Here is a 25,447-nt window from a genome sequence, read left to right as displayed (position 1 = left end):
CTCCTGCCTTGGCCTCCCTAGGTGTTGGGATTACAGGCATGAACCAGCACGCCTGGCCACGGAATATTACCTTTTAACAGGTTAAGTCATCTAATATGTGAACATGGGATGACTTTCCTTTTATTTAGATTTTCCTTAATATTTTTTAGTGTGTTTTGTAGTTTTCAGGGTATAAGCCTTGCACTTTTTAAATTAAATTTTTAGGTATTTCAGCCTTTTAAAGGCTATTGCAATGGGATTGTTCTCTTTTTTCTTTCTTTTTTGAGATGAAGTCTTGCTCTGTCGCCCAGGCTGGAGTGCAGTGGCGCGGTCTTGGCTCTCTGCAACTCTGCCTCTCATGTAGCTAGGATTACAGGTGAGGACCACCACGCCTGGCTAATTTTTGTATTTTTAGTAGAAACAGGATTTTGCCATGTTGGCCAGGCTGGTCTCGAACTCTTGACCTCAGGTGATCCGCCCACCTTGGCCTCCCGAAGTACTGGGATTACAGGTGTGAGCCACAGTGCCCGGCCTGGATTTGTTTTATTTCTTATCCTTGACCAATTACGATGGCTAGAATCTCAAATACAATGTTGAGCAGAAGGGATGAGAAGGGACTTTCTTGTCTTGTTCCTCATTTAGTCTTTCTTCGCAAAGTGCTTAGTTGCAGATTTGTCATAAATGCCTAGTCTTATTTTTTAATAAAAAATAATGACTTTGATTCCAACTCATTCCAAAGAAAAAAGACTTTGTTTGCCTCAAAGTCTAAGTTTTGGTGTAAAAAAAATTCTGGGTTGGGCATGGTGGCTCACACCTGTTATCCCAGCACTTTGGGAGGCCGAGGCAGGAGGGTCACTTGAACCCAGGAGTTTGAGACTAGCCTGGGCAACATGGCACAGACTTGTCTCTACAGAAAATACAAAAATTAGCCAGGCCTGGTGGTGTGCACCTGTAGTCCTATCTACTTGAGGGGCTGAGGCAGGAGAATTGCTTGAGCCCGGGAGGTTGAGGCTGCAGTCAGTGAACCAAGATTATACCACTGCACTCCAGCTTGGACCACAGAGTGAGACCCTGTCTCAAAGCAAAACAAAACAAACAAACAAACAAAAAACCTCAAATACCTTGTTTGACCCCTATACGGGAGCATATATTAATATAAATATTCATTACTATTCTAGGGTCCATGAAAAAAGGAAATCTCCTATTTTGTAGTATGTGTGTAATGATTGCCACATTGGTTTCTCATATACCATGTGTACAGAAACATTTGAACAGTGTTTTATAATGAGTAATATATGCATTAATGTTGAAATTATGAGAAAGAGCCAGCCATGTGATGATCTAAGCATCCCAGGAAAAGAAAATAACGTATGCTTAGGCGTCAAGTCAGGAAGAAGCTTGACCTTCTGCAAAAGCAGAAAGGAGACCAGCGTGGCTGGAGTCTAGTAAATAAAGAAGGGTATAATAAAGATGGAAGGTGGTTTAGACCTTGTGAGTCACAACACAGAGTTTTATTTTTATTTTAAATGCAGTTGGAAGCCATTGCAGAGTTTTAAGCAAGGAGATGGCATAACCCAATTTATGTTTTTAAAAGACAAAGACATAAAATACAAGCCAACCTGTAACAAGCACTGGGTGATTTCAGCAAATGGGGAAGTGATAGAGATGAGACCTCAGCTTGACCCATGAAAGATCAATAAGAGTTAAACAGGCTGGACATCGTGGCTCACACCTGTAATCCCAGCACTTTGGGAGGCCAAGATGGTCGGATCACCTGAGGTCAGGAGTTTGAGACTAGCCTAACCTGGTGAAACCCTGTCTCTACTAAAAATACAGAAATTAGCTGGGTGTAGTGGCGGGTGCCTGTAATCCCAGCTACTTGGGAGGCTGAGGCAGGAGAATCGCTTGAACCTGGGAGGCGGAGGTTGCAGTGAGCCAAGATCATGCCATTGCACTCCAGCCTGGGCAACAGAGTGAGACTCCGTCACACACACACACACACACACACACACACACACACACACACACACGAATTAAACAAATGGAGGAGAAAGAGGTAGTGTGTAGCAATAAATAGTGCCTGGCTTTGAAATGGAAGACTTGGGTTTGAGTATTGATTCTGCCTCTTCTTAGTTCCCGCATCTGCTTTCTCTATACCTTGGTTGCACATGAGGAGAAAATCAAATGAAAAATGCTTATAAATGTGAACCTGTGAGGGTTAGTGTGGTATATCGTCATGTCCCCACTTTTCCATGGGGCATATATTCCAGTATTTGCAGTGGTTGCCTGAAACCACCAAAGTAGTACTCCACTCTAAACATACTATGTTTTTTTCTATACATATGTACCTGTGATAAAGTTTAATTTATAAATTAGGCACAGTAAGAGATTAACAACAATAATAAAATAGAACAGTTATGACAATACGCTGAAATAAAAGTTATGGGAATGTGGGGTCTCTCTCAACATATCTTATTATACCGTACCTTGCATATGGGAAACCATGGAAAGTAAAATTGCGGATGAGGGGACTGTTGTACGGTATTTGTTTTATTCAGTGAAAGACTCTTACCTGTGTGGTATTATGCTAGGGGCTGTGGAGTGATACAACAATGAATTAGACTTCTCAAGGAGGGTACAGTTTAATAGACAATGTGAAGTTGATATCTAAAATATGAAGTTAAGAGTGAGAGATCGTAAGAAGGGTGCAGATACAATGCTATGGGAGTTCAAAGAATGGAGAGCCTGCTTCTTGCTTGGATTTGACTTCTTTCTTCATAAGGCTTTATGAGGAAGGAAGCACTTTTATGCTAGTGCTTGAGAGATGGATAAGCCTTGAATATAAGATGGAGGGCAAGATGATATTCTCCCTAGGCTGGTATGTGGGAGTGTAAAGGCATGGAAGTACTGGGCAAATTTAGTACTTGATAAGCAAAGGTAGGTTAGGACCAGACAAATTATGCAGTACCTTGATACTAGGCTACTGTGCATTCTTTTCAATAGGAATACTATCAGTAGTGTCTTTAATTGTGTAAATATTTATTGAGCATCTACCACTGCCAGGTTTATGATAGAAGTCAAGGCTTGAAGATAGAATATCTCAGTTTAGTTGGGGAAGATAGATTATCTGATTATTTTTATTCCGAGATATAAACAAAGTTGTGATGGGATCATAGGACAAGTACCAGCTCTAACTGACTGGCATAATAAGAGAGGGCTTTATAAAGGTGGTAAACATTGTGCTGAGATACGAAGTATCCTTTTGTTTCCTAGATAAAGGAGGTGAAGAGAGGAATATTAGAGAAACATTCTAGGCCTGACACTTCCTGTATTTTGTGATGGCTGGACAAGGACTTTATATGCAAGTCAAGCAAGGCTGAAGGTTTTGGGGTAACTGAAAAATTATTCAAGTGCAGAGTTAATTGGAGAGGGTGGAGACTAGAGGTGGGAACCTGGTAAGGAGACTTGCACTGGGCCAAGTGTGTGATTATGTAGTACCTAATGTGGAATAGTAGCTATGGGGATAATGAGCATGGAAAGCTGAAGACACGCTTGAGATGTAGAATTGGTGGAGCTTGGAAACCAAATAGATCTGAGAAGAGATAAAAGGGATCATGTGGGTATCTTGTTAAAGATACCCATTAAATTGTGGGCTGGAGTCTGAGACACAGCATCTCTGACAAGCTTGCAATTGGTGCTGATGCTGCCTGTCTATGGACTACACTCTAAGAAGTAAGGCTCTAGAGAGTATGAGATTGATTCATTATAGGGGAGTTAGCCTTAGATAGAAAGAGGAACACCTCCTCTCTTAATTGAGGTGGAATGTACGGTGGATGAAGGCACAGGAAATACAGATTAAATTTGCAGGCAAGAGACATGCCTGGTAGTCTTTGTGGGTTTTTTTGTGAAACAATAAATAAAGCTATGTTATGAGAAGACTGGGATTGTGTGAGCTTGATGAAAGTTGTGAAGGTTTGGAATAGCTACTAAGAGGAGGAAAATGAGTAAATTTGGGACGTGTAATCACTGAACAGTGAGGATTAGTTTGGTTATGGTGTCTGTAGATATAATTGGAGCAGAGAGAGACTAGTAATAAAGATTTTTTTTTTCTTTCTTTCTTTTTCTTTTTTTTTTTAAATGGAGTTTTTGCTCTTGTTGCCCAGGCTGGAGTGCAATGGCATGATCTTGGTTCACCGCAACCTCTGCCTCCTGGGTTCAAGTGATTCTCCTGCCTCAGCCTCCCAAGTAGCTGGGATTACAGGCATGTGCCACCACACCCAGCTAATTTTGTATTTTTAGCAGAGACAGGGTTTCTCCATGTTAGTCAGGTTGGTCTTGAACTTCTGACCTCCAGGTAATCCGCCCATCTTGGCCTCCCAAAGTGCTGGGATTGCAGGTGTGAGCCACTGCACCTGGCCAGGAGAAATTGCTTATTTTTTTAAGATGATATGGTAGCCTAGGGAAGTGGTAATGAGGCCTAAAGTTGAACAGTGTCCTTGAGAATGGAAGAGGAGGATGTGGTAGGCCAAATAACACCCAATACCACACCCCCTCCAAGTGCCATGCCCTAATCTTTGCAATCTGTGACTGTTACACCTTACATTTTAAGAGAAACTTTGTAGATATGATTAAATTAAGTATCTTGATATGGAGGGGTTATTCTGGGTTATCTGGATGGGTCCTGTGTAATCACAAGGATTCTTATAAAAGAGAGGCTGTAGGGTCTAGTCAGATGACAGGAATAGGAGAGAGGAAATGCCATGGTGAAAGTAGAGGGCCGAGGAATGTAGACAGCCTGTGGAAGCTGAAAAAGGCAAGGGAACATTTTCCCAAGAGACTCCAGAAGGAACAAAGCTGTGGTGACATGTTGATTTTTAGTTCACTGAGACTGATTTTGGACTTCTGACTTGCAGAACTGCAAGATAATAAATTTGTGTTGTTCTAAACTGCTAACTTTGTGGAGTTTTGTGTTACAACAATGATCAGAAACAGAGGGTATGGATATAAGGGAATAGTATAGAGTTAGAGTCAGTAAAATGAGACAATTAAGGGGTTGTGGTATGGGAACCAGGAAACTAGATTTCTAGCCTGGGTAAATGAGTGGAGAGTAGTGAAATTAAAAATAGAGAATGGTAAGGAGTAGATGTTAGAGGAACGTGTATTTGCTTTGCATGTCATAATTTTAGGAACTGGTGAGAATAGTATTTTGAGTCTAGTAATATAGATTAGATAGAGTAGAAGAAAATTTGAAACAAGGAGATGAATTTAAGAGGCTACCACAGTGCTGTTACATATACTTAGTAGGGCTGTTATAATGACGTTACATGACAAAATACATAGGAACATCACTTTAGTGCTTTTCAGTTTGGGAGTCATATTCATACCTTTTTTGGGGGGGCGTTAATAAGTATTTGAAATAGACACAGCTGCTATTAGCATGAGAAATAAGCAGAGTGGAAACATTAGCCTCAAAGATGTTGTGGATCGCAGCTACCGTATTGGACATCCTATGTATAGAACATTTCTGTCATCCAGAAAGTTCCATTAAGTGACGCTGCTCTGTGTTATTTTCAACAGTGGAGGACTGGATATTATCAATATTTTAGTAAAATTTGTAGGATGTGGTATTTGCTAATGAGAAACAATTTTCAGAAGACCTAGACTCCTGGAGAGACTGTGAGGTAATAGTCAAGTGAACACTAAACAATCCTCTCTCTCCAAGGAACACTAAATAGTCTAACAACGAGCACTAGCCAGTTGGGTTTCAGGATACTGGGTTTTTATTCTGGTACTGCTTTGTGTTGTGTGTATTGGGAAAGCCTGTTAGAAACATAGAAAGTTCTCTTCTTAAAGAGGTCCTGTAGCCTCTTAAAAACATCAAAAGCAAGAAACAGGTAATATGTATTCATTAATTTCTATAACAATATAGGAATATTAGGAAAACATTTTTAGAAAAATCTTGGCTGGGTGCAGTGGCTCATGCCTGTAACCCTAGGCCAAAGTGGACAGATCACTTGAGTCCAGGAGATCAGCCTGGACAATATGGTGAAACCCCTATCCCTACAAAACATACAGAAATTAGTCGGGTGTGGTGGTGCGCGCCTGTAGTCCCAGCTACTTGGGGGGCGGAGGTGGGAGGATCACTTGACCCTGAGAGGTCGAGGCTGCAGTGAGCCTTGTTTGCGCCACTACACTCCAGCCTGTGCGAAAAAATGAGAGACCCTGTCTAAAAAAGAAAAAAAAAATTATCTATTAAACAAGAAGGTTGGACCTGCTACCTACTTCCATTTCAATTCTTTTAGTAAAACATTATCATGCCGTAATTCATTATATAGTTTTAATTAAAGATGCACTTCTCTCTTATTCTCATAACTTTTTATGGCTAAAATGTTAATCATTAGTAAAAATGACCTAAACTTAAATTTGTTTAGTTTTAGGTTCCCAAACCATGTTTGTTATAAACAGTAAATATATTATTGGAATTTATTAGCAAATCACAATATCTGAGAGAATGGAAATTTACTAAGGCATGAAATAAATAGTTTAAGGAAGGAACTTTTGTAGATAAATAAGAGTTGGAGAGGAGCAGAAGTTGTATGTAGAAGAATTTAGTTGGTATAGTGATCAAATACTATAAAAAGTTGCCTCCAAAATATCTTTTTTTTTTTTTTTTTTTTTTTGAGACGGAGTCTCGCACTGTCACCCAGGCTGGAGTGAAGTGGCCCAATCTCGGCACACTGCAAGCTCCGCCTCCCGGGTTCACGCCATTGTCCTGCCTCAGCCTCCGGAGTAGCTGGGACCACAGGCGCCTGCCACTACCACTACGCCTGGTTAATATATATATATATATATATTTTTTTTTTTTTTCTTTTCTTCTCTTTTCTTTTCTTTTCTTTTCTTTTCTTTTCTTTTCTTTTCTTTTCTTTTTTTAGTAGAGACGGGGTTTCACTGCTTTAGCCAGGATGGTCTCGATCTCCTGACCTCGTGATCCGCCTGCCTCGGCCTCCCAAAGTGCTGGGATTACAGGCGTGAGCCACCGTGCCCAGCCCCAAAATATCTTTTTATAGGACAAAAGTTTTCTGAGTCTTTATTGATACCTCTGTTATTCAGATTCTGTCTAAAAGAGATTAATAGTTTAGAAGAATGAATTGTGTTGGGATTTTACCTATTATCTTTGTATCTCTTTTCTTAGATAAGATTCACTGATTATAAATCTCAATTAAATATACTTTATGTGTCTGAATGAAACTGATGACCAGAATCTTGCCAGTGTAGGAAAAGTTGACTTAAGAAAAGAAGGTTTGCTTTCCAAACCTTCTATGCTGTTACCTTTAATGAGATGACAGTCTCTTTGCTTTCTTCTGCTGTTTAGCTTTCTGCTACTCATCAGTATGTGATCAGGGAGTAGAAACATGATGTATATCAGACTTGTTTGGAACTCCAACAAAATCTGAAGGGAGAGGAAATTGAAAATGTGGCTGAGTATTTCATGTTATGACACTTTGGTTCCTATATTAAAGTTAACCACATTATTTCACAACCAACTTACAATCACTTCATATTTAGCCAAACATTTCCTCTCATTTCTGTGTATAATTATAAGTTTATTGATACTAAAGTATGGTTTTTTTATGAAATGCTTTCTCAATACTGAACCCTAGTTGACCCTCAGCACTTACTTGTTTTTGAAAGAAGGAGGTAGAAGTTGAATTTGTGTTTGAGTTTATCCTAAACCTAATCATCATTTTGTTTTTATCCTAGAATTAGAATGTTTCTAAACACTTCCCTCCACACTGTATTAATGTCAACTAAGAACAGAAATTTTCAGTGGCTAGGCATGGTGGCTCACGCCTATAATCCCAGCACTTTGGGATGCCAAGGCAGAAGGATCCCTTGAGCCCAGGAGTTCGAGACAGCTTGGGCAGCAAAGTGAGACCCTGTCTCTACAAAGTTAGCTGGGCATGGTGGTGCATACCTGTTGTTACTCAGGAAGCTGAGGTGGAGGATTGCTTGAGCCCAAGAAGTCGAGGCTGCAGTGAGCCATGGGTAGTGTGTGTGCACTCCAGCCTGGGTGACAGTGAGACCTTTTTCAAAAACAAAAACAAAAAATCTCTGCTTATTTTTTTTGAATTACAAAATTTTGCAAAATAAAAATTAAAATTTTGTGGGTACATAGTAGATGTATATATTTATGGGTTACATGAGATATTTTGATACAGGCATGCACGCATATTAGCACGCATATTAGGGTAAATGGGGCATCCTTTTATCCTTTGTGTTAGAAGCATTTATCCTTTGTGTTACAAACAATCCAACTATTCTCTTACAGTTTTTTTGTAAATGTACACTTAAATTATTTTTTACTATTGGCTAGGTGTAGTGGTTCATGCCTGTAATTCCAGCACTTTGGAAGGCCGAGGCAGGCAGATCACCTGAGGTAAGGAGTTCAAGACTAGCCTGGCCAACATGATGAAACCTCATCTCTACTGAAAATACAAATACTAGCCAAGCGTGGTAGGGGCATGCGTGTAATATCAGCTATCAGAAGGCTGAGGCAGGGGAATCGCTTGAACGCGGGAGGCAAAGGCTGCAGTGAGCCGAGGTCAGCCTGGCAGCTGAATTGAACAAGAATAAAAAAGCACGAGCGGCAGAGGCAGCAAGAGCCGCAGAAGCACTGCACTCCAGCCAGGGCTGGAGCGAGACTCTGACTAAAAAAAAAAAAATTGAGTATAGTCAGCCTGTTGTGCTAACAAGTAGTAGGTCACCTTCATTCTTTGTATTTTTTGTGCCCATTAACCCTCTCCCGACCCTCCACTATGTCACTCCCCTTCCAGCCACTGGTAACCGTCCTTCTACTCTCTGTCTCCATGAGTTGAATTGTTTTAATTTTTAGCTCCCACAAATAAGTGAGAACGTGCAAAGTTTGCCTTTCTGTGCCTCACTTATTTCATGTAACATGATGACCTCTAGTTCCATCCATGCTGTTGCAAGTGATGGGATCTCATTTTCTTTTTATGGCTGAATAGTACTACATTGTTTATATGTACCACAGTTTGTTTATCCATTCATCTGTTGATGGACACTTAGGTTACTTCCAAATCTTGGCTATTATGAATAGTGCTGCAATAAACATGGGAGCACAGGTATCTCTTTAGTATTATTGATTTCCTTTCTTTGGGGTATGTACCTAGGAGTGGGATTGCTGGATTGTAAGATAGCTAGTTCTATTTTTAGCTTTTTGAGGAACCTCCAAACTGTTCTTCATAGTGTTTTTACTAATTTACATTCCCATCAGCAGTATACAAGGGTTCCCTTTTCTCCACATTCTTGCCAGCTAGCTCCTTGGCAGTGTGTTAATGTGTTAACCTGCCTACTTTAGAGTTAAAAAAAAATGCTGAGTTTAAGACCTGAGTTCTAGGCAAAAATAGAATCCAACTCAGATGTTATAAGAGACTTTAATGCAGGGACTGCAGAGGTGCCCTGGGTTAAGGGAACCCATAAGGCATGTTTTTACTAGAAACAGGGAAGCCCAAAGGGGCAGGAAAAATATTGTGCTATTGGAGCCTCGTGAGAGCTGTGAAGAGGGTGCCTCACAGCAACCATGGTGGTGGAGGGATGCAGCTTCTGCCAGAAAATGTGGCCATGAGGAGGGAGGGAGGTAGGAAGAAATAATGCAGCCTTTCTCCGCCTTCTTATCTTCTGTCAGTGGCAGGACAGCCCTGGAACCCAGAAGGCATATCTGTTGGGGTCAGCATCATTGGTCACAGAGTAGAGCAGAAAAGTATTGGGAGATAGAGTAGTTGTAGTAAGATAATAAGCAACACAACTACTAATGAGTTCAGGTGTTGACTTCAGGTAATGTAATATTTTACCCAATTTCTTATATGTTATCTATGCATACTTTACTGGGTTGATGTGGGCATTAAATGAGATAACGTGAATGTATTATCATAGTGTCTTTGTCTTGTTGAGTATATTTTAAAAGTCTTAGTAATGCACGGATTTGAAAAGCTCAGCTTCCTTTCACTTGGTACTGTGTTAAATTTGTTTTGTGGGAACTTTGGTTGCCACTATATTTTTAAATATATGTTTTCCAGTAATTTTTGAGAAGCGAATGGCCTCATTATCAAGTTGTTTCCAAGATTTAGTTTCTCATTGTTTTATAGAGCAAGGAGCCTGAAAACCTAAGTCCTAGTTCAGGCTATAGTACTATTTGTGGCATAGTTCTTTGTGGGAGTTATTTTTACTTTGCCTCTCTGTTCTTTTCCCTTCTGAGAAATTGGAGTAATAATACTTAACTAGTAAATGTTTAATATTATGGTAAAATAATCGTTGTCAAGTACTTTGAAGACTTAAATGATACGTATATTAACTTTTACTCTCGTTCATTTTGAAAGTATCAGAGCCTCAGATTAAGAGTGATTAGATGGTTTTTAGTTTGTAGCATTTTCTGTGTGAAATTATGTAGCTCATAAGATATTATCTTGTATATGTGTGTTTATGTGAGTAAAGTGATTATGCTTGTGTCTATTTTAGTTAATGTGTGTGAATGTAATTTTTTTTTTTTTTTTTTGAGACAGAGTCTTGCTCTGTTGCCCTCCGCCTCCCAGGTTCAAGAAATTCTCCTACCTTAGACTACAGGCGCATGCCACCATGCCCGGCTACTTTTTGCAGAGTTTTTTTTTTGAGGCAGAGTCTTGCTCTGTCGCCCAGGCTGGAGTGCAGTGGCCGGATCTCAGCTTACTGCAAGCTCTGCCTCCCGGGTTTACGCCATTCTCCTGCCTCAGCCTCCTGAGTAGCTGGGACTACAGGCGCCCGCCACCTTGCCCGGCTAGTTTTTTGTATTTTTTAGTAGAGATGGGGTTTCACCATGTTAGCCAGGATGGTCTCGATCTCCTGACCTCGTGATCCACCCATCTTGGCCTCCCAAAGTGCTGGGATTACAGGCTTGAGCCACTGCCCCTGGCCTACTTTTTGCAGTACTAGTAGAGACGGGGTTTGATTCACTATGTTGGCCAGACTTGTCTCGAACTCCTGACCTCGTGATCTGCCCACCTTGGCCTCCCAAAGTGCTGGGATTACAGGCGTGAGCCATCACGCCTGGCTGTACATTTTCTTAAAACTATCTTTCTGAAACGAACTCTAAGAGACTCTATTTATTGCCCAGTAGTAAGTCTTGTCTTTTTCACTCTTGCCGTAGACAGAGCACTGTTTATTTCTGAACTTATGGTTGAGTAAGGTACTTTTGAGATGTGGCAACTGTCTCCTGGTAAAAGATTTGTCAGATTTTACCCTGCTGCTACTACTACCATTGATGTAGCCTTATTGCCTACTTCTTTTTTCTGAGACAGCAGTGATGCCTTGTCACATTTTTCCTCCTCATTTTTACATTTGTAGACCAAAGCAAGATCGGGGCAATCCATTTTGAAGAGAACTATGAGCACCAAATAATATTCTACTTTAAAGAACTTTTTATTTTTCAAAACTCCTTCGAAAATGTAACTTTGAAATTAAGTAAAATTTCTATTTTATTTCATAAACTCGAGTTAGCACTGTCTTTGTAAATTCCAAACTGAACCTTTCTGAATTACTGACTAAATCTTAATTATTTCTCACCAGACGGTCTGGCAAATCCCGAAGCAGAAGCCCATATTCATCTAGGCATTCAAGATCTCGTAGCAGGCACAGATTGTCTAGATCCAGAAGTCGTCATTCTAGTATTTCTCCTAGCACACTAACTCTGAAGAGTAGCCTGGCAGCTGAATTGAACAAGAATAAAAAAGCACGAGCGGCGGAGGCAGCAAGAGCCGCAGAAGCAGCGAAAGCTGCAGAAGCAACTAAGGCTGCTGAGGCTGCTGCCAAAGCTGCAAAAGCTTCAAACACTTCTACACCTACCAAGGGGAACACAGAAACTAGTGCCAGTGCATCACAAACAAACCATGTGAAGGATGTGAAGAAAATTAAAATTGAACATGCACCTTCTCCCTCAAGTGGTGGAACTTTAAAAAATGACAAAGCAAAAACAAAGCCACCTCTTCAGGTAACGAAGGTGGAAAATAATTTGATTGTAGATAAAGCCGCCAAGAAGGCAGTCATAGTTGGAAAGGAGAGTAAATCTGCTGCTACAAAGGAGGAACCAGTATCTCTTAAAGAGAAAACCAAACCACTTACACCAAGCATAGGAGCCAAGGAGAAGGAGCAACATGTAGCTTTAGTGACCTCTACATTACCACCGTTACCTTTGCCTCCCATGCTGCCTGAAGATAAAGAAGCTGATAGGTAAGTGAAAAAAGTATTTGTCAATAACTGCTCAAAGAAAAAATGTAAGTCTGAACTGAGAAATGATTTGACCTCCCCTAACCCCCTCAAAACAACTTTAGTGAAAAAGACTACAAGTAAGAGAATGAATTTTCTTTATTGTATGCATCTTAAAATTAAGCACATTGCATACAAGATGGCAAAATTAAAGTTTATACTAAGACATTCAGGGAAAAATTGCCATTGCCTTGGGATACAATGAATATTTCAATATGATTTTGGGTATTAGAAATACCAGTATTCTCTTTGGTTTAGTTTTCCTTGATGATGGCAATCAGAAACAGGACATTTTATGAATGAGTTGGCCATGGTTAATATACATCTGATAAGCATTTGTCTCATTTATTTCTAAGTTTCTTCAGTGGCCTCGTAGATTTATCACTGTCAGTGATTTTATTATCATTTTTTAGTTTAGTCTTTTCTTTTTTTTTTTTTTTTTTGAGACGGAGTCTAGCTCTGTTGCCCAGGCTGGAGTGCAGTGGCCGGATCTCAGCTCACTGCAAGCCCCGCCTCCCGGGTTCACGCCATTCTCCTGCCTCAGCCTCCCGAGTAGCTGGGAGTACAGGCGCCCGCCACCTCGCCCGGCTAATTTTTTTTTGTATTTTAGTAGAGACGGGGTTTCACCGTGTTAGCCAGGATGGTCTCGATCTCCTGAACTCGTGATCCGCCTGTCTCGGCCTCCCAAAGTGCTGGGATTACAGGCTTGAGCCACCGCGCCTGGCCTAGTTTAGTCTTTTCTTAACTCTTTTAATTAAAAAAAATTTTTTTAAGCCTGTCTTGCAGTTGGGATTAATCACATTATATTATAGGAAACTCATAATGTGGCCAGGCGTGGTGGCTCAAGCCTGTAATCCCAGCACTTTGGGAGGCCGAGGCGAGTGGATCACCTGAGGTCAGGAGTTCAAGACCAGCCTGGCCAACATGGTGAAATCCCGTGTCTACTAAAAATACAAAATACTTAGCCGGCTGCAGTGGCGGGTGCCTGTAATCCCAGCTACTAGGGAGGCTGAGGCAGGAGAGTCACTTGAAGCTGGGAGGTGGAGGTTGCAGTGAGCCGAAGTCACACCACTGCACTCCAGCCAGCCTGGATGACACAGTAAGACTGTGTCTCAAAAAAAAGAAACAAAAAACAAAAAAAGAAAGAAAGAAAATTGATAATGTGATTATGCTTTCCTTTAACACGTTTAAAAAATTTCTATTATGAACGTTGAGGGTATGACTTATTTTTTTATTGAGAAACATATTCTTAAGAGGAAGTTAAAATACAACTAAGAATGTTTATTTTTTGTGTCCTAGTGTAGAAGAATTAGACTTGTGTGGTTTATCTGCCTGTTATCTGCCTGTTATACCAGCTAGCTGTTTTTATTTTTATGAAGAAATTAGAGCTTCCACCCCCACCCACTCCCCATTAAAAAACAACTATATGAGTAGTTTTCCTAGCTGACTTTTTAAAATAGATTTTGTGGATAAAAATGCCATGTGGACAAGTGCTTACTTTGGCATTATGGAAATTTTATAATTTAACACAAACAAAAGTGAAATAATAATTCTTGAGTTTCATGCCCTTTGAGGTGCCTTTTGAAAAATAATCAAAATGTTGTTGGGAGACCCCATCCAATTTAATTGGGTGTTATTTAATTATACTACTATAATTGTTGTATTTGCAGGTTTGACTGTTAATTCATTGAATTGAGTTACTTCATTAGAGAGTAACCTGTTACTGAGAATCCATGTTTTATTGAGACTGGTGGTTCTCTACTTTATATTCTTCATATATGCTTTAGGAGTAAATTTTTACTAGGATATTTTCAGGAACTCTGTATGTACACATATGAGTGCTTAATAAGGATACTGTTTATGCATCTGTCTTTAATTAGTTGATGGCACATTTAATTATTGTTCATTACTTTTTTTTTTTTGATCCACCTTTTCTGTCTCCTCTGCTTTTTCCCCTTTTTGTTGTCTCTTCTTTCTTTGAATGTGTTTGTATGTTTAATGGATACAGAAGTTTCTTAAGATTCATGAGCACTACCAGTACATGTCTGTGTGGCCAAAGATTAATTCATCACCAATGGAACTTTCCTTATTTTGATATCTGTAATTTAACTACCGAAATGTATGTACTAACTGCATATGAGGAAGAGACTTGATATTGTTTTACTTTTTATAAAAGTTTTTAGGTGATTAAATAAAAATGTATTGTAAAAAGAAATGGTTAGAAGTGATTACTTTTGGAAATAAATGGACGCTGAAGGGAATGGATGGCACAGGAGACTTATATTTATTATTTATAATACTGTTAGAAGTACAATAACATTTGTTAGTAGGCTGTAGTAGAAAGCTTAGTTTTTAGTGCCAGTTGTACTTCTTACTACGCTCATGACTTAATCTTTCTGTGCCTCAGTCCAGTTAGTTCTATTCATGGGTGAAAATATTTACAGTTTAACCTCACAGATTAGTTGTAAACATTAAACGAGTTGATGGACTGAATTTTGCAAGCTGTAAAGTGTTATGCATCTCAGTTATTATAATTAGTCCTAGTATAAATCAGCACTGCTGGAAATATTACAGATATTTAAAACTGCTTTAGATTATTGAAAAAAGGTAAAAATTACAAAGTATGATTTACATTGTATAATATATGAACCATTATATATGTAACATGTAGATCTGTTGTGTAACGAATAGACCTAGTGCTTCCTTTGAAAATAATTGGTTTTTGTAAAAGAGGAACTATTGGTTGGTTTTCCATCCTCTTTTATAATGAAGGGGGAGCACCCCCAGGACATATTTTTCATGTATCCGAAAGTAAGCTCATGGTAATTTTATGTTTACAAGTTTCTTTTTAGTAACCATTGTATACTTTTTGGTTTTTGCTGAACAGCTATTAGTTGAAAGTGGTTTATAAACTATTTCTCTTGAGGTAAAGAAACAATCTTTTCTGTTACAACATACTTTAGGAAAGCCAAATATGGGAGGTATCTTTATTTACTTGTTACTCAGTGTAAATTTAAAGATCATTTTAAAGAAGAGTGAGTAATGGTCTGCATAATCTCATTGCTGTATCTTAAGGAAAGCTTTCGATCTTTGCTTTCTTTGAGCATGCCTGTATCTGTATTCCTGGTTGACTCTCACTGTTGTATCCACAAATACATTAGCAAAAGTGTGTGTGTGTGTTTTGAGTGGCCTCTTGATTTTGCAAACCTCTACTCCACTTGTTTTTGCTGTTTTATTATGTCTAAGTAAATTCTCCCCTTCCCTCATACTTCTTTTATTTTGAAAGTATTCAAGCACTTAGAAAAACTGAAAGAATAATACAGTTATCATCTGTGTTTACTGGATGGAAGTTACATTTTGTTTTAGATGCTCCGTCTCAGCGGGTGTGGTGGCTCACAGTTGTAATCCCAAACTGTAATGAGCACTTTGGAAAGCCAAGGTGGGCAGATGGCTGAACCCAGGAGTTTGCGACAATCCTCGGCAACATGGCGAAACCCTATCTCTACAAAAAATACAAAAATTAGCTGGCTGTGGTGGTGCATGCCTGTAGTCCTAGCTACTTGGGAGGCTGAGGTGGGAGGATCACCTGAGCCCGAGAGGTTGAGGATGCAGTGAGCTGTGATTGCGCCACTGCACTCCTGCCTGGGTGACAAAGTGAGACCCTGTCTCAAAAAAAGGAAAAAATTACACACACACACACACACACACGCTCCATCTCTAGTTGTTTAAGAGAACTAATGAGGGTATGTGTGTGTGTGTGTATAGTTCTCCCCGAGATGAAGTCTTGCCCTGTTGCCCAGGCTGGAATGCAGTGGTGCCATTTAGGCTCACTGCAACCTCTGCCTCCTGGGTTCAAGCAATTCTCCTGCCTCAGCTTTCGGGGTAGCTGGGATTACAGGCGCACACCATCATGCCTGGCTAAATTTTGTATTTTTAGTTGAGATGGGGTTTCACCATGTTGGCCAGGCTGGTCTCGAACCCCTGACCTTGTGATCTGCCTGCCTTGGCCTCCCAAAGTGTTGGGATTACAGGCGTAAGCCACCGCTCCCGGCTGTGTATATATTTCTTTTTACTATACCATAAATATTTAAGTCATCTCCCAAGAATAAGGTCAGTCTCCTGCTTGATCACAGTATCATTATTGTGATAACAAGGAAATCAACAGTAGTTAATCTAATATAAATAAACAATAATATCATGCACTATATATAATCAGTAATCAGTACTCTCCCCCACCCACCCCCTGTCTCCAGCCCCATGACTTTTTGAAGAGTCTGGGCCAGTAATCTTACAGAATGTCTCACCTTTGGATTTATCTGATTATTTCTTCTTGGTATCATTTAACTTGTTCTTCTCTAATCCCTTTATTTCCCATAATCTGGAAATTACTTGTGCTTTGTTTAGATAAAGAATACACAGTTTTTTAGCCAGAATATTTAAGAGGTGATTTTATGTATTTTATGCTGTTGTTACAGGAGGACCAAAATACCAGATTGTCTTACTCTGCTAGTAGTGATGTGATCACTTGGTTAAGTGGATGACCAACTGTAAGGTCTCTTCATGTATGAGGGTACATTTTCCTCTTTGCAATTATAAGTGAGCTGTAGGGTAATAGTTTTGGCAGTGATTGAATATCCTTTTTCCCAACAACCTATCACCTAATGGTTTAGCAGCCATGAATGATACTTGTCTAATTCAGTTACTATAGTAGGGGCTGCAAATGGTGATTTTTTTTTTTTCCGTTGCTGCTGCACAAATTGAAAATGGTTATTTTCTAATTCTGCCGTTCCTTTTAACATTAGCTAGCCTTGTTTTGTATGTACATGTTTCCCCATATCCCATTTAATCATTCTACTCTCGTGGATTTTTATTTATTTTCTGTGTTACTAATAGTAATAGCCACTATTCCTTTTGACCCTCACATTGTCTGAAATTTGGCCAGTGGAAGCTGCTATAAGCTGACTCTTTTATTTTTTTGACATGACCTCATTTGTTTTTTCGTGTTTCCTTGCCAAAGGTATATGTTAGGCTCACTTTGAATTTTGCTTCATTCCCAAAATTGCAGTCTGTTTTCCTACAAAATCATGAGATAGATGGTAATCTGTGTGTTTTCAGAGAATGTGATTGTTTTATTATTATTTTTAAAATTAGGATCATACCATGGATAATGTTCCTTGACTTGCTTTTTCATTTAATGTGTTGGAGATCTTTCCATGTTGGTATAGATGGGCCCGATATTCTTATTACAGGAATGGATGTATCGTGTTCTTCTGTTGATTAATGGATACTTAGGTTTATAATTATTTGCTATTAAACTCTCCTTATATATTAATATTTTATGTATATTTAGGTAATTTTTATAGGACAGTTAACATGTCAAAGTACACACATTAAAAATTTGATAGAAACTGCCAAATTATGTCTTAATAAGGCTGTATACCAATTTATGCACCCAGATGTATGAAATTGCCGTAACAGTTTTGGATAGTGTCAATTTTGACACTCTTTAAAATACGTAATTATTTAATTTTGCATTTTTCTGATAATGAGGTATGGTATTTTCTAGAACGTTTATTGGTTATTTATTATTTTTCTGGTGAATTGCTTGCTTGTATTCTGTGCTGGCTTTTCCTTAAAGTTGTTTCCCTTTTTCAAATTGGTTTTTAGTTGTTATGTTAGAGATGTTGACCTTTGCCTCTCAGAATCTATTGCTTATCTTTGACATTTGTTTTGCTTTTGGTTGTATGAATGTTTTCCATTTTTATCTAGTCAAATCTATTCTCTTTTCTTTAAGACTTCTAGGTTTATAAAATTTAAAAAGGTTAAGTCAGATCTCATAGAAGTTTGCTTTCGGTTATAGTGTAAAGAAGTGTTCTGATTCTTTACTCCCCCAACCCAGTGTTGTTACCAGTACTGTTTATTGTATAATTCATCTCACTAATTTCCATATATAAAAATTCTTACATATATCTGTTTCTCTACTTTCTTTTCTTTAACATATTTTATTTGTCAGTATCTTACCATTGTAATGTCTTTAGATACATGGTATATTGGCTCCCAAACTCAAATTTCTATTTTAGGGGCAAACAGTAATATAAAAATGAAGGGAATGAAGTAAATTTGTGATGAGTAAACAGCTCTGCTGTTGAGCTGCAACATCAATGTTGCTCTACAAGAATTTAAGCTTGTCTTAGAACTTTTGCTTTTTTAAAAGAGGAAGCCTAGAACCTGAATATTATGTAAATCTTTGGATTTAAAATTACTCACAATTCATAGTTCTTTATAAAACATTAGATAGACTGAATAATATATATCCTTTGACTTCAACCAGCCTTTGGCTTGTAGTTCTAGATCTTTGAATAGCTTGACAGGGCAAATCCTACTTAATTTCTCTTTTTCAGAAATTTCTTGGCAGTTCTTTTGCCTTTATTCTTAGACAAATTTTATAATCAGTCAGGTTGTCAAGTTGTATTTAAAAAAAAAACTTTCTTGGATTTTTTTGAAACTCTATTAAATGTAATAGAGTCATAATTTGGAGACAGCTTTATAATATTAGTTTTCCATATTAAAACATGGTTTCTTTTCATTCGTTCAGATCTAATTTTATGTTCTTCAGTCAGATGTTTTATTTTTTTTCTGTTGCATGTGTGTATTTCTTTTTAAGGCATTTTATTTTTGTTGCTGTGGTGTATGGAAGTGTTTTTAAAAGCACATTTTCTATTTGATTATTGCAAATACTCAAAAATGTTTTAAATTATGTAATCTTGGAAAGTAATATTTGATAGTTAATATAATAACATTTAATATAGATAGTTTTTTAAGTTTTAAATTATAACTGAAATTAAAACTTTAGTTTTTTGCTTTCAGAAATGTTGATTGAATCTTCAGATAACTCTTGACTAAAGCCTCATTACAAGTTAGAGACTATAGTTTTCAAATAAGTTATTCTAAATAGGCCTATTTTCAGTTGGCGTTCAGGTGATACCTTTTCTAGAAAGAAGCCTTTACTGTATTTCAGACTTGATTTAGCTACCCTTTAGCTACTACATTACTCTAGGAATCTGTTTGTATAACACTTTATCCTACTTCCTGTCTTCCAGACTGTAAGCTCTTTTTTGAAAGAAACTGTAGCTTAATGTGTTTGTTGTTAAATTTCCAGTGCCTTACAAAATACCTAGCACATGGAAGCTCATAATCAATATTTGCTGAATGGAGGGAGAGGAAAATTGAGAAGTGGGCTGTGTGATACATTATTTTAAAATTAAAACTACAGGCCTGGCATGATGGCTCACGCCTATAATCCCAGCTCTCTGGGAGGCCAAGGCAGTTCTTTTGGATCACCTGAGGTCGGGAGTACAAGACCAGCCTGGCCAACATGGTGAAACCCTATCTCTACTAGAAATACAAAAAAATTAGCCGGGCATGGTGATGCGTGCCTGTAGTCCCAGCTACTTAGAAGGCTGAGGCAGGAGAATTGCTTGAACTCGGGAGGCGGAGGTTGCAGTGAGCTGAGATTGTGCCACTGCATTCCAGCCTGGGCAACAGAGCAAGACTCCGTCTTAAAGAAACAAAACAAAACTACAAACCAGTTTCTTTTAAAGCATGTTTTTTCTCTGTTAAAGAACCTTTCAGTGAGTAACACAGGACATACATTTACTATGATTATTAAGTCATTTTTATCAGATGGTATTATTAAGTTTTTATCAAGTGGTATTAAAGGATTCATTTGTTTTACAGTATTATTCAACATGAACAGAATAATTACAATTAAATTATTTACATTGATAATAATATCTTCAGTAATTTCTGATCACAGCAGTGTAGTTGGAATAAATTTTTTCACTATGGGACTCAACTGCTATGACAGTATGTGAAGTCCAAATTTTATTATCATTATGAGATTCTCTTTCAACATGTCACATTATATTAGATGACGTACTTTGTCATATCAGGGAAATTTAAAATAAATTGCCAAGTTAAGATATACTTTAAAACTCAGAGCTCTTTATGCATTCATAAAAAGTACAAAGCTAATGGAGTTTAAATTTCAACTGTAATTCTAGTAGGCTGGAATCTTAAAAAAATTAGAAGAATCATTGTCCAATTTAGAAAAATTAATTAACCCTGAAAAGGGTCAAAGCTGAATTAGCTGTGGATATTTAAATGGGCAAGATAAATACTATCATGTGCTTTCATTTATTTATTACAGTAAAACATCTTTTGTGTCTCTACCAGAATCAAAGTAAGTGCTTTGCAGCTGGGTGTTGTGAGGCCAAGGCGGGCAGATCACTTGAGGTCGGGAGTTCAAGACCAGCCTGGCCAACATGGTGAAACCCCGTCTCTACTAAAAATACAAAAATTAGCCGGGTGTGGTGGCAGGCACCTGTAATCCCAGCTATTTGGGAGGCTGAGACAAGAAAATCGCTTGAACCCAGGAGGTGGAGGTTGCAGTGAGCCAAGATCCCGCCACTGCACTCCAGCCTGGGCGACAGTGAGACTCCATCTCAAAAAAAAAAAAAAAAATGCTTTGCAAAACTGAGTTCTTATGCAAAGCATGTTTAGTTGATTTTCAATTTTAATGTACAGTTTTATAGTTAATTCTGTATCGTTTTAAAAAATAAACTTTATTTTTATAACAGTCTTATATTTATAGAAAAATTATGAAGATACTACAGGGACCCTGAATACCCTGTACCCAGTTTCCTTACTGTTAATATCTTACATCATTGTGGTACATTAGTTAACAATGAATCAATATTGATACAAAGTTCCTACCTTATACAGATTTCCTTAGTTTTTACCTAATTCTGTATCATTTTTACCCCAAATTTTGCATTTTACAGTTGAGTATAGTGTATTACTTTAGCTAGAAAGAAACTCAGGCAATAGTCTTATAATGTGAAATATTGTTGAATATTCATGACTATTGCTGCTTAAATGTAAGACATAAGCACATTTTTATTACTTAACAAAATTTTTATTTGTCTGACTTCTTTCACTTTTAGCTTACGAGGAAATATTTCAGTAAAAGCAGTTAAAAAAGAAGTAGAAAAGAAACTCCGATGTCTTCTTGCTGATTTACCGCTGCCCCCTGAGCTACCAGGAGGAGATGATCTCTCAAAAAGTCCAGAGGAAAAGAAAACAGCAACACAATTACATAGTAAAAGGAGGCCTAAGTATGTGCTTGCTTTCTACCTGCTCTTAAATTGACCGGCAGTGATTCTGGGTCATCAGAAGTTCATAAAACACTAAATTAAGGTTTAAAATAAAAAATGTACTTATTCTTTCAACTTAAATATATGAATTCTATTACAGTTTTGAAAAAATTCATAATTGCTTGCATTCCTATTCACAGTGACTAATAAAACCAAATTTAATTTTCCTTCATAATTTGTAATGTATTAATTTCCTGGGGTATTGTATTTGTTTAAGATATTTTCTGTTATTAAGAGATTGAACACAGAAACACTTAAATTGGGCAGAGTAGAAGTCAGCATTTAGTGAGCCCAAATAAAATTAGTAATGGGCAAGCTGCTATTACCTTTGCTTTTAGCTCCATTTTCTCCTATAAACAAATACATTCTTTGTTTTGCAAGAGGTGGAGTAGAAGGTGGTTTGAAATTTGTATCCTAAATTAGCTTCAAGTAAGTGCCCAGAGAGACCTTTTTCCCTTAAAACCTGTTAATCAGTTAAAGGCGGGCAACACTGGTGCTTTTTTTTTTTTTTTTTTTTTTTTTTTAAACTTCCTAACCAAGGGACAGTGAGGACTTTAAGTTAGATCTGATTTTAGAATTGCAGTTGAGGTAGTATGTAGTGTGTGTGTTTGAGGTCGTTTTCTAAACTGGCCGGGCACAGTGGCTCATGCCTATAATCCCAGCACTTTGGGAGGCCGAGATGGGAGAATCACTTGAGTCCAGGAGTTTGATACCAGCTTGAGCAACATAGGGAAACCCCATCTCTACAAAAAAAAAAAAAGAAAGAAAAAAGCCCGGTGTGGTGGTGCATGCCTGTGGTCCCAGCTGCTCAGGAGGCTAAGGCAGGAGTATCACCAGAGCCAAAGAGGTCAGGGCTGTAATGAGCTATGATCGTGTGCTACTGTACTCCAGCCTGGGCGACAAAGCAAGACCCTGTTTCCAAAAAAAAAAAGCCAAAAAATACTCTCTTCTTGAGCACTGTAATAATTTTATTCTTTTACTTGAATTTCTGTGATTTACTATAATATTAAAATACTACAAAATTATGTATCTTTTTGAAGAATGTAAGATTTTTGTCCTACCTATCCATCTGTATCTGCTTAAATGTGGATTCATGAGAGTTGGTTGTATTAATACCTTTTGTACTCTCTTAGACTGCAAAATCTTTTTTTTTTGATGTTTTTCAGATGATTTCATCCAGCCATAAGTCTAAATTTGTCAATAAGTTTTATAGTTAGATTTTTGTTAACATTCTTTATCAAACTCTTGTTTTTTAAAAGTAGATTATGTATATTGTTAATGGATGAAAAATAAAACTCCCTGGAGATTGATTAGAGAATTTTGACTCTTACTAGTGTTGGTTTCATCTACTCATTGAAAAATTACATTTTATTTTTGAAAACCCTTCATACAAGCTCTACTACTTTTTTTCTCAGTTTAAATACTTGTCTACAGAAGAAGAGTCAGTATATAGAAATGATACCTCAATTTTTATGATAACTTAAAATACCAAATCAGTGTTACTTGTTTTGGATAGATGATGATAAATACTGCAAGAGTAGGGAAGAATAAAGAATATACAATTGGGTGGCAAGTACATATTGAGTTATTAGACAGTTTATTCAATTTGCTTGATTGTATATAAAAACTTTAGAACTATATTTGATAGAATATGTGGGCCTCGCTATGGTGAAATCAAAGAAAAAGATATTGACTGGGGAAAACGCTGCGTGGATAAATTTGATATCATCGGAATTATTGGAGAAGGTACTTACGGACAAGTTTACAAAGCCAGGGATAAAGACACTGGTAAGAATGCCAAGTTCTGGGGATCTTTTGGGCCTACGGAATGTACTTAGTTTGTGTTTCTTTTCTAATGTTTAGCTTTGGAAATTTTCCAAAAAAATTCAAATTTATTGTGCTTTTGTTTCATCTTGTTTTTAATTTTATTCTGTATATGCATTTTGTAAGTTATGAGTACATGTAAGTGAGTCTGTATATGTATATATTTTAAAAAGTGTTCCTTTAGTATTTGTGATATACTGTATGGTAGGATTTAGTTTTTCTTTCCTCTTTTATGGTGAGTAATTCTTACACTGTTATTAATCAGAGGGAAAGGTATCTTGACCTGAATTAATCTTACTAGTAAATTTTTTTTTGTCATAAGCCTTACACAACACTTTCATTTAGCCTTCAATTTTTCTCCTGCAGTAACTATCCTTGGAGGTCAATTTTAGCAGCTTAATCTTTTATAACATAATCAGGAACTCAGAGAAAGTTTTAAAAGGCTTCACAGGAGAAGCAAAAAGTAGCTGTGTCAGAAGCTATGTATTTTACTTAATAATGCATAGAGCTAGTATTTTATCTTTCTTTACTCATAATTGCTTATTGAAATAAACCAATAGATTGGGCATGGTTGCTCATGCCTATAATCCCAGCACTTTGGGAGGCAGAGGCAGGGAGATGACCTAAGGCCAGGAGTTTGAGACCAGCCTGGCCAACATGAAGAAACCCTGTCTCTACCAAAGACACAAAAATTACCTGGGCATAGTGTCACATGCCTGTAAACCCAGCTACTCGGGAGGCTGAGGCTGGAACCCAGGGGGTGGAGGTTGTAGTGAACTGAGATTGTGCCACTGCACTCCAGCCTGAATGACAGAGCGAGACTCCACCTCAGAAAATAATAAAATAAAATAAAAACACACAAATTAGCCGGGTGTGGTGGCGGGCACCTATAATCCCAGCTACTTGGAAGGCTGAGGCAGGAGAATTGCTTGAACCCCGGAGGTGGAGGTTGCAGTGAGCCAAGATTGCGCCACTGCACTCCAGTCTGGGCAACAGAACGAGACTCTGTCTCAAGGGAAAAAACCAGTAGATTAAAACAGCACAGCTATTTGAGGCCATATAGTATATGGGAGGTGACTTTATTGTTAGAAACTACTGAGGGCAATTACTTCATAGAGTAATAATTAGTATTTATAATGATGTGTTATCAAAAACATTAAATTACAACTTTTAAAACTGTTAAGTAAAACCAGGACTCATACACAATATAGAAGGCATTCCATTAAAATTAATAGAATAAGTTGTAATGATTAAAAGAATACACCTCCTTCTTTTAGAAAATTTGTAAGAACATTTTTTTCTCCAAAGAAGTGGAATGAACAAACCTTTATTATAGTGAATTTTTTCTTATAATAGACTTTGTGTATGTGTGTGTATTTCATTTTCTATTTGGATCATTTCTGATACAAAGCTGACTCATACTTAAATTACGTGACAATTTAGTGTAGTGGGGAAGAACGTATATTTTTGAGGCAAGTAACTGGATTTTGAATTCCAGTTTTACTACTAGGTAACTGGCCAGGTTTGGGCAAGTAATATGTCTGAGCATATTTTTTTCACTGATAAGAGTTTTTCTCTATTCAGAGAAATTTTATGCATACATAGCATATGGGCTATATTTGTCTTTCCCTTGTTCACTTTAAAAAAAAAAAAAATGACAGTGTGATATACCCAGTCTTCAGCATCTTTTTTTTTTGAGGCGGAGTCTTGCACTATCGCCCAGGCTGAAGTGCAGTGGTGTGATCTCGGCTGACTGCAGCCTCCACCTCCCAGGTTCAAGTGATTCTCCTGCCTCAGCAACCCAAGTTGCTGAGGTTACAGGTGCCCAGCTAATTTTTTGTGTTTTTAGTAGAGTTGGGGTTTCACTATGTTGGCCAGGTTGGTCTCGAACTCCTGACCTCGTGATCTGTCCTCCTCAGCCTCCCAAAGTGCTGGGATTACAGGAATGAGCTACCGCATCCGGCCTAGCATCTTTCTGTTTTCTTTTTATTTTTTTCCAAGTGAATGTAAAAGCATCTTACTTTATTCACTGAATATATAAATGGGGAGCATAATATATTTGGACTTAGCTCATTTTTAACAGTTGTATAGTATTCCCTGGTTTATATAAATAT

General features: G+C 37.8%; 1 protein-coding gene across 5 annotated transcripts in view; it reads left to right on the top strand.

The window, feature by feature from the left end:
* Positions 1-25,447, top strand: part of CDK13 (cyclin dependent kinase 13) — a 137,445-nt gene that overhangs the window by 18,783 nt on the left and 93,215 nt on the right. For all 5 annotated transcript variants that reach the window (XR_012432523.1, XR_012432524.1, XM_005549747.3 and 2 more), the window contains exons 2-4: positions 11,599-12,258; positions 21,300-21,470; positions 23,158-23,297. Coding sequence is in view for 3 of the 5 variants with exons in the window: in XM_005549747.3 (XP_005549804.1) it covers positions 11,599-12,258; positions 21,300-21,470; positions 23,158-23,297 (971 nt within the window). In the remaining 2 variants the exon portion in view is untranslated. The remainder of the gene's footprint in view (positions 1-11,598; positions 12,259-21,299; positions 21,471-23,157; positions 23,298-25,447) is intronic.

This window comes from Macaca fascicularis, chromosome 3 (genome assembly GCF_037993035.2).
Source record: "Macaca fascicularis isolate 582-1 chromosome 3, T2T-MFA8v1.1".
NCBI lineage: Eukaryota > Metazoa > Chordata > Mammalia > Primates > Cercopithecidae > Macaca > Macaca fascicularis.
The sequence above is the reverse complement of the archived record's forward strand: the minus strand, read 5'-3'. Positions and strand labels throughout refer to the sequence as shown.